Here is a 14224-nt window from a genome sequence, read left to right as displayed (position 1 = left end):
TTCGGCAGGTTGGTGGTTAGGAGGCCGCTTGTCAGGGAGGATTACCATCAAACGTGGACTGGGTCCAAGTAGCCTAATGTGCTCCAGCCTGGAAAGAAAGCTGCTTTCCTAAGAAAAGGGGATGGGTGAAAGCTGGTTTTTGGTCCCCCTGCAGCCAGGGCCCCCCTATAGCTTTTACAGCTGTTGGCCAGTTTCAGACCAACCTGAAAGCAAGCTAGAAAGCATCTGTGCTTTACTCTGAGGACAAGTCCTTTCTAGACAATCGGAGACATAACACCAGAGGAGTAGAGCCCTATTCCTTCCAGAAATAAAGGGCTGGTTTTCTTCTTAGAACATGCTAGCATTGCTTTACTCTCCTGCTGCTGCCATCAAGCCTGTTTTAATGAGCAACCTTTGCCATTTAGGGGTGACTCCTTGCAGAACCACATAGGGTTTCCTACGTTGGCGGGGGATATGTTTGCAGAGCACTTGCTGTTTCTCAGAAGTCTCCCTTGCAGGTAGCACAGCCTGCAACTCTTGGGGCCCATCCCCTTGGCGCTATGCCTGATCTGAAGCCTGCTGTGGTTTGCAGGAGATGGTATCTAGGCTTGCTGTTGGTGTTTGGTGAAGCGCAGGGGGTGGTTATGTCTGTGGAGAAGCCACCAGGCTCACAGGGCAACATCCTGAAAGTATGAACTCAATTTGGGGGTTCTTTCTGCTTCTGGAGGGCTCAAAGTCACCGTCATGCTTCCTCGTGCAGCTCTAGTCACTGGTGTTACATTAAACAACATTAAAATCACTTGTATTCCATGCTGAGGAAAAGATTGATGGGAAACACAGGGACTGGGAGGGAGGCCAACCTGACTGCAAACCCCTGCTTTGGAAATTACGTCCCCAGGTCTGGAATCAGGCACTAGCATCAAAGCTCAGCCACAGTGGGAGCGGCACAATGGGGAGAGGCCAGGCTGGGTGGCAGAGGCACCCAGGACTCTGACTTGTGCTCCTTTCTGTGGGAGTTGCGGTTGCTTAGCAATATGGAGCCTGGGAAAATCAGGCCACTTATTTTTGGAGCCTAAATCTGGGTTTAGGTTCTTACCATTGGCATCCCATATGAAACAGGTTGCCCCCCAGCTTGTTACTTTTTTGGCTTCCCGCTGGTACCTTTCATTTTGTGCAAATGGCTAAAAATAGGAAGGAAAGGACAAACTGCTTTGCAGAAAAAGGAGGAATTAAAACCATAAACCCAGCCTCCTTACCTCTACCTGTAGAGCTTGAGTGGGGAGCGCTGCTCTCCATCAGTCACAGACCACGCTTTTCCTGCATGCAGAAAGGGTTGAGACCCATCACGCAGTGTGTGGGTCTGCCCCAGTCTGCCTTTTGGCTGCCGCTGGTGATGAAGGTGATTTGGGGGGTGAGAGCTGCTCCTAACACATCCCTCTGCTCTGCCACAGCGTTTGCCAGGCAGCTCACAGCCGCCTTCGGTCCAGCTCTGGGTTTCCTTCAACCGCAAGCCAATGCGGGTAGCACAGTTTGTAACCAAGCATCCAATTAAGGTAAGTGATGCTTTCCAAGAAGACCTCCTCCTCTTTCTCTCCTTTGCCAAGGATGCCCTCAGATGTCAACAGCAGTTCTCTGCCTTTCACTAGACACTGCAGGAGCTGGACCTCATATGACCCTACTTGGGGAGGGGATGGGCTGAGCAGAAATACAAATGGGTGGAGGGAAGAATAACATTAAGCCAGCTAAAAGGAAACACTAAACGAATCTGTATGTATACCCTGCTTATATGCCCACACGTATGAAGCCTGCTCGCCTGTCATTTACATCCCAAAGGAATATTATGTTGCCGATGCCTCGGAGGACCAGGTGTTTGTGTGTGTCAGCCACGATAACAACCGTACCAACCTCTACATCTCAGAGGCAGAGGGCCTGAAGTTCTCCTTGTCTTTAGAAAACGTGCTCTACTACAGCCCAGGAGGAGCTGGAAGTGACACCTTAGTCAGGTAATGTGGGATGCACCTGATGGGAATATCAGACACAGTTATTGAGTCTTTAATCAAAGCATTGCCCTGACCTCCAGGCTTGATATTCTTCCACTTCCCAGACCAGGGAGGCTGCGACTCACTGATCCCACCTTTGCATTCCCTCACAGGTATTTTGCCAATGAGCCCTTTGCAGACTTCCATCGTGTCGAAGGCGTGCGGGGTGTCTACATCGCCACCCTGATCAACGGCTCCTTCAGCGAGGAGAACATGCGCTCCGTCATCACCTTCGACAAGGGGGGCACCTGGGAGCTGCTGCAGCCCCCGGCGCAGACACGCTATGGGGAGCAGATAGACTGCGAGGTAGGGCAGGGCGGGAAAGGGTAGGGAGAAGCCTTCTCCAAAAGAGACTGGAACACAATCCCACTGGGAAAGCATCCCTCCAAGCAGAGATAGCCAGACTCAGAGGGATGAAGGCATGGGATGGAGGGTTAACGCACTGTGTTTTACCTTTCCAGTTCTCCCAGGGCTGCTCTCTCCACCTAGCCCAGCGCCTGAGCCAGCTGCTGAATTTCCAGCTGCGCAGGATGCCCATTCTCTCCAAGGAGTCAGCACCAGGACTGATCATTGCCACCGGTACTGCCACCATGCCAGGGCTTGGGGCGCGTTGTTGTCAGGACATGGGGAACTTGGCAGCATCTAGTTTGTATCTGCAGGTTACCAAAATGCAATTACATTGTGCATTTTGCTGTCCTTTCTCTGCTGCAGTCCCTGTACAGCATGTACGTTATACTGCAGCATGGTGATGTGAGGAACCTTGTCTGCTTCATTCTGATCCTCTTGCCTGCCACTATCCACGTGAAGGGTTTCTTGAACATACAGAACTTCCCATTTGTCTCACTCTTTTACTGAAGACAAACATTTTGTTTGATCATATTTATAGCCATGTTTTTTTCCCCAGATGCTATTAAACCTTGTAATAGTCTTCAAAATATTTGCTTTTTGAAGGGATTAGTTTATAGTGTGAAAAATCAGCTCTTCAATCAGATAAAAATAGTTTAGAGGTGTCTGGCTTCATTTTAAGTAATCACTTTGCATGCCTCAAGAAGAATGATTTCTCCCATTCTCCTAGGCTCCATTGGCAAGAACATGGCAAAGAAAACCAACGTCTATGTCTCAAGTAGTGCTGGAGCAAGGTGGAGAGAGGTGAGGATGCTCTTTTGCTTGCTGGCTCAGCCAAGGCGGTGGTGTAGCGGGCAGGACGTTGGCAGGAATATAGATAAGGGATGTGCAGCTCTTGAGCATTAAAGGTGACCTCCACATATGTGTCCGAGAGCTGTAGCTGGAAGGTGCTGAATGTCCTGTGAGACCGAGGCAAAAAGGTCTTGACATGAAGGACTATGTATGTGTTGGCATGGGGATGAACCTCTCAGTTCTCTTGACGAAGACGATGGGTTCAAACACAGGAGAGATCTCTCTTCTATTTCTTCTTTTCAACTGGCAGGACTTGCCCACAGCATAGGTCATCTGGCCCCTTTTAGACAGAACTGACAGCCAGGTCTTTATATGTGAGAGTGACTGGAGACATCTTCCAGAAAAATGGGATGTTGCTCTCGGTTTATGGGGAGTTTTCTGTTTACTAAGTGGGTGTTCTGGTCTGCGGCAGTACTTGTGGTCTGCCTGTGCATTCTCCAACCAGTGTAACATGGTATTCCAACATCTGCAAGCTATTTAAATCTGTGAATTAAGCGGCCTCCTTTTCCTCCTCCAAGTGCTGCGCGGTCTGGGATGAGGTCTGGGCAGCTGCAGTGGTGGTGGGGACGTGCCACAGCTCTTGGCTGCTGCCAAAGCCAACTATGGGTCAGAGGCTAACCCCAGCTGAGAGCGGGTACCTCCAAAAGCAGGGGGACCTGCTGCTTATCCCTATGGGAGCCTTGAGGCAACACAGGAGTGCTCACGGCCATGGAAGGGGATCAGGAAGCTGATACTCCAAGGTGCTGCAAGGCAGGTTTGTGCTGAAGCGCAATTAAAACATGCCGAGGAAGCGCTGACCCGCAGTTAACAGCTCCTGAGTTACTCAGGCCCTTTGTATCGTGAGCAGAGGTGCAGAACGACACTCAGCAGTGTCACTCCTCAGCTGAGAAGCAGTAACACAACTCCCCCCTCTCAGCTTTGGCAAGCAGCAGGCTCATTGCTGTGATCTCACAGCACAGCAAAGAAAGAAACAATACATTCCATGCCCTGCCTAAGAACGTCCCCAAGCGTGTTAGCGCATTCTGTGAGCAGAGTCAGGCACGTACATGCTTCTTATTTTCACCCTAAACTGCACCGAGCTCCCCAGATAGGAAAGCAAAGGTGATTTTTGTGTTGGTGGTCACTAAATAAAGCTGGAGGTGAGTGTGAAGTACAGGTTTCTTTCTGTGGGATGGATGGATGAGCTATGCCCAGACCCTGTTTCTGCACGCCATAACATCAGCTCGGGTCAGGCAGCACTCCTGTTAAAGCATGCTTTCCGTCCAAGCTCGTCCCTTAGCTCAGCAGAAGATGCAGCCCTTGGCACTGTTTCTCTTCCAGGCACTGTCTGGACCCCACTATTACACCTGGGGTGACCATGGTGGCATTCTTGTGGCCATTGCACAAGGCACCGAGACCAACCAGCTCAAGTGAGTGGCAGGGCAGGGGGATTGCCTTTGGTGTTCGGGCTGGGAGAGAGCACCCTGTGGCCAGCAGAACCTGCTCCTGACAGCATTCCCAATCCTCTTTCTCCAGGTACAGCACAAATGAAGGGGAAACCTGGAAAGTGTTCACTTTCTCAGAGAAGCCAGTGTTTGTGTATGGCTTGCTTACCGAGCCCGGGGAGAAAAGCACCATATTCACCATCTTTGGCTCGTACAAAGAGAATGGCCACAGCTGGCTGATACTGCAGATCAACACCACTGATGTGCTGGGTAAGGGGACAGGTGACAGAGCCATCACTGACCCTGGATCTATCAGTGTCCACCCTCTAGCTTTGCAGGTTACACATGTTAATAAGCCCTCACCTGAAATTAACCAGTCCCAGACTGCACACCCTTCGCCCAGCATCCCTGTGGGTGCAAGGGAGATCTTCGCATACCCTTTCCAGGGGAGCTGAGAGTGAGGAGGAGCAACAGGAGAGGTTTTTGGAAGCCCAAAACAACCTAAAAACCTCGGGCTATGAGCCAAACTGTTTAGTCATCTAAGGCTTGTACATTCCCACTGACGGGTGCCTAAATGTGAATTGGGTGCAGAAACACCTTTGTTACTCTTGCCCTCTATGCTATTTCCCAAAAAAGACCCCAGAGAGATGCCCTAAAGTCCCCCATTAGCAGCAGACCAACCCCACTTTCCTGGCTGTCCCATGGGAACCGGAGCACAAAGGGCATCTCCTGTGGAGGCCATAGTATGCCATCGGTGTTTGGGTGCCCTGTTGCTCATGTCCACATGGACATGGCTACTGATGGCACTCATGTCCCATGTGCTCTCCCCGTATGCTCTCCATCCTCACTGAGCACTTTTTGAAAAGGGAAGGGGGGGGGAAAGAAGGAATCCTTCTGAAGGCTTGTAGCTATGAATGTTTTATAACCCATTTCAGCTTTGATTGCAAGGCAGCATTTTAATCAAAGAGCAGTTAAACCCAGCAGAGGAATTTCCCTGACTAAAATTTATAACCAATTCCCTTGATGTTTTGTTAGAAATGGATCTGTTTGGTAACCAGAACGACTCCATTTAAATGAGGCATCACAAATTCACTGTCACCGCGACGGAGCTGCTTGTTGCCTCCTGTCACTGAGTGCCGCTGCATGCTCTGAGCTGAAGTGCTTCCTGCTTTGCCTTTTCTTTTGGGCCAGCGCTAGAGCCATACAGTCAGGGGGAAGCCACTTGTTTTGTGCCAGGAGGACAGGAGGAGGGAAGGGACAACAGGCATTATTGCACTGCATGGCTGGGTGCTTGCTCTCACTCCCAGCATCCTCACCAGGCACACGCCACCAGCAGTGCTGAGGGATATCTACTGCTCCCTTGCCTTTAAACCCTTGTTCTGGGGTGCCAAAAGGACTGTTCCTCTCTTTACCCTAACCTTGTTGCTTCTCTTAGGGGTCCCTTGCACTGAGAATGACTACAAACTATGGTCACCCTCCGATGAGCGAGGTAATGAATGCTTACTGGGGCATAAAACTGTCTTCAAAAGGAGGACTCCTCATGCAACCTGTTTCAATGGGGAAGATTTTGACAGGCCTGTCATGGTCTCCAACTGTTCTTGTACAAGGGAAGACTTTGAATGGTAAATACCAATTAATTTCTTTTAGTTTGGATTTTAAGTTTGAGATAAATACCTGTGACCAATCGCTCAAAGTGCACAAACATCCAATTTACTTAACTCTACGTATCACTGCTTGATTTTATAGCAGAGAGAAAACTAAATAGATTGAAAACATCCTTTCAATAATAACAGGGCATAAGACTTAATTAATGTCTTTAGAACCTTTCAGGAGCCTCTGAAAGGCTCCATAGAAAAGGAAAGCATTGTTAATCCATCACCTTCTCTCCAATGATAGCAGACAATTTCCCATCACTTAGAGAGATTCTCCACCAAAAAGCTTAGGGACCCTTTAGCCACAGGGATGCAACTGGCCCTGCTGTATCATTGTATCTGCAACTTGCACATTACTGACGGTGCACAGCTCTCAGGATTAGGAACCACGCTCTAGCCATCTGATGCAAAGGTTTGGGGTTAGAAAGCGAACTCCTGTTCAGGTACTGGGCTGCTCACGGCCAGATTGCTTGAATGCCCAGTACATGCAGTTAAGGACAGGGGTCCAGATCTGCCTGCCTCATGCTGAGAGAGAGGCTGAGCCTGGCTCCTCATGAGCAGACTGAGAACAGGGCTTGTGGGATCCAATTGCTGCCTCAGAATCACAGCCCTGGACTCCCTTTACAATGAGATTGACATAACCTCTTCTACAGCATTTTCCAAAGAACAGACCACACTGTAACTCCCATTCTACCAGCAGGAAAAGCCAAGAGACAGATCGGTGAGCTAAGCCAGCTAGCAGAACTGGGGCTTGCAGCCAGGCTTTCAGGGCACACTGGCTCAGCTGTGCCTTGCTGCCTCACCTACCTAGTTTGGGCAAGCTTATTTCCAAAATGCTCTTGAAGCGCCCTGGAGACAGAAACTGTATGATATTATTATGTAGCTAAATACTGATAATAACACACTTCTGAGATGCTTTGGGTCCTTAAAACTTCTATGCAAAAACAGAGCAGAGCTCTAAAAAACAGCTGAGTTTTTTCTTTCTCCCCCATCCTTTCTCACATCTTTCCTCTTGCAGTGATTTTGGCTTTAAACTGAGCGACGACTTGTCATTAGAAGTTTGTGTCCCTGACCCTGAATTTGCTGGTAAACCATATGACCCACCAGTCCCTTGCCCTGTTGGCTCAACTTACAAGAGGACTCGAGGGTATGTTTCTGACTTGGGAGAGGATTTATCTTACTGGTGATTAGAAAACCCCAAACGACCACAAAATCTGCACACAAACGCCCATAAGTGGCAGTAAACAAATTGCATGTTTAGACATACATTGCAGCTAGCACCGGTGCTTGTTCTAGCTGCACATGACGGCATGCTAATAGTTTCCATGAAATAAACTGCCTGGTTCTGTATGTTGCAGCTACCGAAAGATCTCTGGGGACACTTGTACGGGTGGAGACATCGAGTCACGGCTCGAAGGGGAGCTGGTCCCATGCCCACTGGCTGGTGAGTACATACAGGACTGCTTTGTGCCCACCAGGCTTCACCTCTGTCCTTATTTTCTCCTCTCAAAGCACTGAAACAGCCTCCTGCCCCTGTTCTGCCAACGTTATTTGCATTCTGCTCGTTACAGCTTTAATTTAATCTGCCGTCATGAGCTGTGTGATTAGCATGCCGCAGCGCAGCAGCTCCAGAGCAAACCTGACACGGGGAAGAGGCTTGTGTAAGGGATGGGGTGGCTGAGCTGGCACTGCCTGCTCAGAGACTCACCAGCGTGAGGTTTCCCTGTGTCATCCTAAGACATTTCAGGGTGCAGAAGATATTCCAGGTGCAAAACAGCATAGCAGGTGCCTGGGGAAGCATTCCCTCTACTGGGATTCTTGCCAGTGCCGTGCTTAGTTTTCTTCCCCATGCAGAGCATGACACGTTATTCACCCCTCCAAGCCTTCTTGAGCTATTTGGAGAGCTGTGTTAGTCATGCTGAGAAGGGCCCTGCTGACTGAAAAGTAAACCTGCAGTCCCTATTGGGCTGGGCTTTGAAGTGCCGTGTTCCCAGAGTATTTGCTGATCGTCTTCAGATACATGTTGGCTCGCACCATGGTAACACTTTCATGTACCGTATCTGTTTCGTATCCCCGTATTATCTCATCAGGGGTGCACAGCCAGAGTTACTTACTGACATTAGCTTTACTCATTAATAGCATTATTGGACTTTACTGGTAGTGTGCTAATGCCTGGGAGACTTTGTCCCGGGCCAGGATCCCATTACACTGGATTCAGCGCAATTCAGAAACAAAACCCACTCTGGGATATTGACTGCAGTGCCCGTGTCCCCCAGGACTCACAGATTTACATCACTCCCACCTTCTTTATGAGATTTCTGAGGAACAGGAGATCAGTATTTAGTTTCCAATTGGCAGCACACTAACGTGGGAAGGAAGGGTCATGGCACATTTTGCCATGCTCACCTCCTCCTGGAACAAACAATGGCTGCAGTGTGTTCCTGGGCACACAAGGGACCCGCACAAGGCTATTAGTGTGTTCTCATTAACCTAATCCCACTGAGACAAAGGGCCTTTGCCTCCCTTACACTGAGGTGCTAAAACATGCACCAGGGGTAAGACGAAATACCTGTTTGCCCCTCGAGCAGCCTAAAATGGCCTCTAAATAAGGCACCCTGTGTTCTTGCAGAGGAGAACGAGTTCATTCTCTACGCCACCCGCTACTCCATCCACCGCTACGACCTCGCCTCCGGCGTCAGCGAGGAGCTGCCCCTGGCTGGGCTGAGAGGGGCGGTCGCTCTGGACTTTGACTATGACCACAACTGCTTGTACTGGGCTGATGTCACTCTTGACATTATACAGGTGAGACAGGTAGCAGAGAGAATGCTGTAGTCCCAGCCGCCCGTGGCATCACCTCCTTGCACCAGGGGCAGGGGTTGTATACACACCCCGCAATACAAATGTTTATCTTGGGTACTTCTCCCTCTGAGCTGACTGTGCTCATGAGCAAGTTCCTCATCTGCTTTTCTGATTTAATTATTTCTTTTCAGCGTCTTTGTCTCAACGGCAGCTCTGGGCAAGAAATAATCATAAGCACCGGGCTGGAAACAGTGGAAGCTTTGGCCTTTGAACCTCTTAGTCAATTGCTGTACTGGGTCAATGCCGGGATTCCCAAAATTGAGGTACAGCTATGCTCACCGTGCTCCACAGAGGTGATTGTGCCAGTGCATCTTTGAGGTGCCTGAGCCCTAAGTTGGCTGCTGCCCTGAAATCTTATTGCTGGTGGGACATTACTGAACACTGACCCACATGCCACTTCATTGGATCTAAACACAAACAAGCTATGACAACATTCAGCCCTCTGTACTTAAACGAGGTCAGTTTGTGAGGCTGAATCGTGCAGCAGAAACGGGGGAGTAAAAGCAACATCCTTGTGCAGTATGCACAGCCACCACAGGGTACAGAGTGCTCAGTCACATAGAAACATCAATAAATACACAGATCTACCCTCTTTTATCACCTGCCTCTCAGGAACTGCTCCCTGTGTCCACAGCAGCTGTTTTATTAGGGAGCAGTAATTACCTGCCACTGATTTCACGTAACTTTAAGCAGCACAACTGCCCCCCATACTGCCTGCAGTAAAGACACCCCTTCTGGTTTTTGGTTACCACTCTAGGTTGCCAATCCAGATGGAGACCTGCGACTCACCGTCCTCAATTCCTCGATCCTTGAACGACCCAGAGCCCTCACTCTAGTTCCACAAGATGGGTAAGAAAGCAAGCATCGCAAGTAGCCAACTGCCTTGGTATTCCCCAGGGGAATCATACTGGTCCTTCGCCACTACCCTCATAAGAGGCAAATATGAAGGGAGAATGCTGCATAGAAAGCTTTTAAGACTTGGTCCCAAAGGGTGCGATGGGGGGATGGGAGCCAGCATAGCAGTCCTGCCCCATGCAGCCCACTCCTGCCATCCCATGCACCAGCAGATATTACAAACTGTTTCATTTCTTCTTTCAATTTAACTGCTGTTTTCCTATCTGTACATATCTACTAGTAAATAACTCTTCCTGCCAGTAAAACTGGTCTGGTCAGTGAGGAAAGCACTGCAGTAATGCGTGAGAAACTGAGCTGTACTTAAATTCAAGAGCCAAATGGAAGTTAAACCTTTCTGAGTACGGTTTTGCTGTGCTGCAAATATAGCACTGACAAACCTGAGCTGTATTTAGGCATATGTGCTAAAGCAAAGCAGTTCAACACAAGCTAACCTACACCTGCACTCACACCACAGAACCTGCAGCTAAAGAAGCCTCTGTGCTGCTTGTAGGTCTTCTGGTAGCATTCATTTGAATTGCAAAGAGCTCCCTTTTTCCAAAGCATGTCTTGCAAGAGATATGGAATGTAAAGCATTCCAACTTCTGCTTCATACCCTGTTTCCTTTTGATGAGCTGTTTTGTTATTGTGTCGAGTAATGTCTCTGCCTGTTGTCAGGCTGATGTTTTGGACAGACTGGGGAGACTCCAGAGCCGGCATCTACCGAAGTGACATGGACGGGTCATCGGCCGGGTGCATCGTTTCGGAGGGTGTGCGGTGGCCAAATGGCATCTCTGTGGATGACCGCTGGATCTACTGGACCGAAGCCTATATGGACAGGATCGAGAGGGTGGATTTCAACGGGATGCAGAGGTCTGTCATCCTGGACAGCCTCCCTCACCCTTACGCTATTGCTGTGTTTAAGGTATGTATGTGGCGGCTCGTTTCCCATCGGCACACGTTTCCACAGCATGCATGCTAAGAGCAAAGCCTGTGTTTCAGAATGAAATCTACTGGAACGACTGGTCACAGCTGAGTATTTTCAGAGCATCCAAAAACAGTGGCTCGAGAATGGAGATCTTAGTCGGCCGACTGAATGGCATCATGGATATGAAGATCTTTTACAGAGGAAAGACAACAGGTAACTGCGTGAGTGTGTAGATGATACATTCAGAGCTAGCTCCCAGTGGGAATACGAACCCAAAACCTGGGATATCAGGTGAAATTGGGCTTCCCACTGCATCTCCAGCCTTCTGTCCTCACCCCAGGGGAGAACGCCTGCATCACCAAGCCCTGCAGCCTGCTCTGCCTGCCCAAGTCGAACAACGGCAGGAGCTGCAAGTGTCCCGAGGGGGTGTCCAGCACTGTGCTGCCCACAGGGGAGGTCAAGTGCGACTGTCCTCATGGCTACATCATGAAGAACAACACTTGCATAAAGGAAGGTAAAACCACGCTTGGTTCTTGCTGCTGCTTTATGTTGAAGGGTGGCTTCTGCCACTGCAAAAAGTCAGCATGACCTTTCTGCTGCCCTTTGGGCAAGGAGGAGTATGGCCTGTCCTCTGAAAGCGCAGCGTCATGCCTCGTGCCAGCTTGGTTTTGTTTTCCCTCTTGCACCAGAAAACACGTGTCTGCCGAATCAGTACAGATGCTTCAATGGGAACTGCATCAACAGCATTTGGCAGTGTGACAACGATAATGACTGTGGGGACATGAGCGATGAGAAGAACTGCCGTAAGTGTCCTGAGGTGGCATTTGCCTGTCCAAATTTAGATGTCTGCTGTGCTGGCAGTGCACCTGAGCCGACGGTGTCCGCTCCCTTGACAGTCATGGAAAGCAAGAGGTGCTCCTTTGGGAGGCATCTGAAGCTGGTCAGATGAGTTGTGTCCTGCAAGGGCCAGTATTTCCCCCTTGACCAGCTCAGGTATAAATGTCTCAAATTCAGTGAGACTGATGCCAGCTCTCATGGGAGGGTGTGTGTTTCTCCTTGCAGTAATTGCCTTCTGAGCCTAATTGAGGGCACAGCCGATGATGAGGAAAAAAGTGCAGATAGAAAGTGACTTTATGTCTGCATTGTGCAGATATGGGCTTCTTGTTGCGCTAATAAATCAAGTTTACACATTAAAGATGGAGGTCACATTCTGGGTAAAATTAGGGACTGGCAGTGTGTGCAGGAGGGGCAGATGTTCCATAGCTTTGCAGAGCCTGAAGGGTTTGGAATAGTGCACCACGGAAAAAGGACTGGGTTTAAAGATAGGAGCAGCATTGAGCAAAGCTTGTAGGATGCTGTTCTGCTCGCTTCACTTCCCTGCATCAAGTACACACACTTGGGCAACAGAAACTGTTTCCCAATCACCGCCTTAACCTCCTTCTCCTCATCCTCCTCTCCTTCCTTGCTGTGTTAGCCACCACTGTGTGTGATGCTGAGACCCAGTACCGCTGCCAGGGCTCAGGGACCTGCATCCCGCTGTCCTACAAATGTGACCTGGAGGATGACTGCGGGGATAACAGCGATGAAAGTCACTGTGGTGAGTGCCCTCACTCAAACCTCCTTCCCTGTCTCTGTGTGAGGGCACAGTGATTTGAGACAGGGAATTACCCATTTACTGGGTACTGGGAAATGAGGAACAGGAGAAGAAAGTGGTGCCACAGTGCTGGTTCTCCCCCTCGCTGGGGCCTGGCAGGGAGACTTCTGCACTGCTGTCATCCAGCTCTCCTCCTCTGCTCCTTGAGTATTCCTGGACCCAAAGCCATATATTTGATAGAGATTACAAGCTGACCTTGGGCAGCTGCCCAGCAAGGCACAGGTTGCCAGTGGTGCCATGTTTGTGGCCATCCATATCCAGCTTAGCCATTCAGAGAGGTACGGTGCTGAATTGAGAGAGAAGAGGCTGGTAAACAGCAGTGAGGTAGCTCGTGGTTGTCCAGGGCTAGGCAAGGCAGGAAACCATACTTTCAAGACGAGTCTGCTTTGCAGGGCTGTCTAGTCTGTTGCCTCTGAGATACCAGCCTCCTCTCCTTCGTCAAGATCTCCTCCTCCTCCTCCTCTCCCCTGATCCAGACATCATCTGAACTGTGTGTGCTTGTTTGCAGAGGCCCATCAGTGTAAAAATGACGAATTCAGCTGCAGCTCAGGGATGTGCATTCGTCTCTCTTGGATGTGTGATGGTGATAACGATTGCAGGGACTGGTCTGATGAAGCAAACTGCACTGGTAAGCACTTTGATGTGACCAATAACCTTCTATTGCAAATGCTCCTTCCTTGCAGCCTGAGGCGCTATAAGATAGCAGCTAGCATCTTGTACCTCGGTTTCCCCTCTTGTTAGCTGAGCCACCCACCTAGGCAGCCTGCAGCTCAGCTTGGGGTATATCTAGGAGATCCCTTTCAGTCCTCCAATCTCTATGTGCTCACCTCCTGCGGCATTTACCGTGCCTCAAGCCTATTGGGTTTATAGCATGGTGCTGGGGATCTTGGTTGTTAATATTCCGAGTGCATGGCTATATAAGAAGGTTTAATTTATATTGGTATCACTTATCTCTCATATGAGTTTCTCCAGAGAGAATTGCTACAGGAAAGGAACCTACTTCAAAAAGCGTATCAGGTTTGTAAAGCCTGAAGTTGAAATTATCTAAGAGGATCACAATTATTGGAGAAACATTTCATCTGACTTCAACGGCGGCAATTATTGCTCTTATCTAAAATAATTACATTTCACACTGAATACCTAATAGAATATTACTGCCACAAGATTGCAGTATTTTGAAATATCTGCAAGTGCATGTCACTCGCTAACCTAAAATTCACTATCATGCAATTTAATTAAGTTGAACACTGCTTTTCTTCTCAATAACGACGAGTGCTCTCCTGGTTGAAGAGCAGTATTTGTCTCTAAAGCAACAACATAGACTAGGCTTCAACCAAGATACGCCACAGGCAGATATTCTTGTGACAGGAGCCTGAGGAAAGCCAGGGCCCTCCCTCCCTTGGAAATCCAAGGAGAATTGTCTTTCTAATTTGGTTTGGCAACACGGAACAGCCTTGCCTGCCTTAATTAAAGGCTGTCTCTGATCTGTGCTGCCCCTGCATGGGGGACCGTGCCACTCCGCCAAGGCTTGCTTATAGCTGTGATGTTTCTTGCCATCTCTGGCAAGATGCCACCACTGCCACCTTTTCCCCCTCAATCCA

General features: G+C 49.3%; 1 protein-coding gene across 1 annotated transcript in view; it reads left to right on the top strand.

The window, feature by feature from the left end:
• SORL1 (sortilin-related receptor, L(DLR class) A repeats containing) overlaps positions 1-14224 on the top strand; it is a 32245-nt gene that overhangs the window by 2972 nt on the left and 15049 nt on the right. Inside the window, exons 6-24 of the mRNA XM_010017717.1 lie at positions 1431-1532; positions 1813-1982; positions 2132-2324; positions 2480-2597; positions 3094-3167; positions 4536-4624; positions 4731-4909; positions 6075-6261; positions 7310-7438; positions 7650-7735; positions 8921-9093; positions 9282-9413; positions 9908-9999; positions 10720-10966; positions 11044-11182; positions 11310-11483; positions 11659-11772; positions 12444-12566; positions 13132-13251. Of these exons, the coding sequence (XP_010016019.1) occupies positions 1431-1532; positions 1813-1982; positions 2132-2324; positions 2480-2597; positions 3094-3167; positions 4536-4624; positions 4731-4909; positions 6075-6261; positions 7310-7438; positions 7650-7735; positions 8921-9093; positions 9282-9413; positions 9908-9999; positions 10720-10966; positions 11044-11182; positions 11310-11483; positions 11659-11772; positions 12444-12566; positions 13132-13251 (2641 nt within the window). The remainder of the gene's footprint in view (positions 1-1430; positions 1533-1812; positions 1983-2131; positions 2325-2479; positions 2598-3093; positions 3168-4535; positions 4625-4730; positions 4910-6074; positions 6262-7309; positions 7439-7649; positions 7736-8920; positions 9094-9281; positions 9414-9907; positions 10000-10719; positions 10967-11043; positions 11183-11309; positions 11484-11658; positions 11773-12443; positions 12567-13131; positions 13252-14224) is intronic.

The sequence above is a fragment of the Nestor notabilis genome, unplaced genomic scaffold, assembly GCF_000696875.1.
Source record: "Nestor notabilis isolate BGI_N333 unplaced genomic scaffold, ASM69687v1 scaffold11677, whole genome shotgun sequence".
NCBI classification, from domain to species: domain Eukaryota; kingdom Metazoa; phylum Chordata; class Aves; order Psittaciformes; family Psittacidae; genus Nestor; species Nestor notabilis.
The sequence above is the reverse complement of the archived record's forward strand: the minus strand, read 5'-3'. Positions and strand labels throughout refer to the sequence as shown.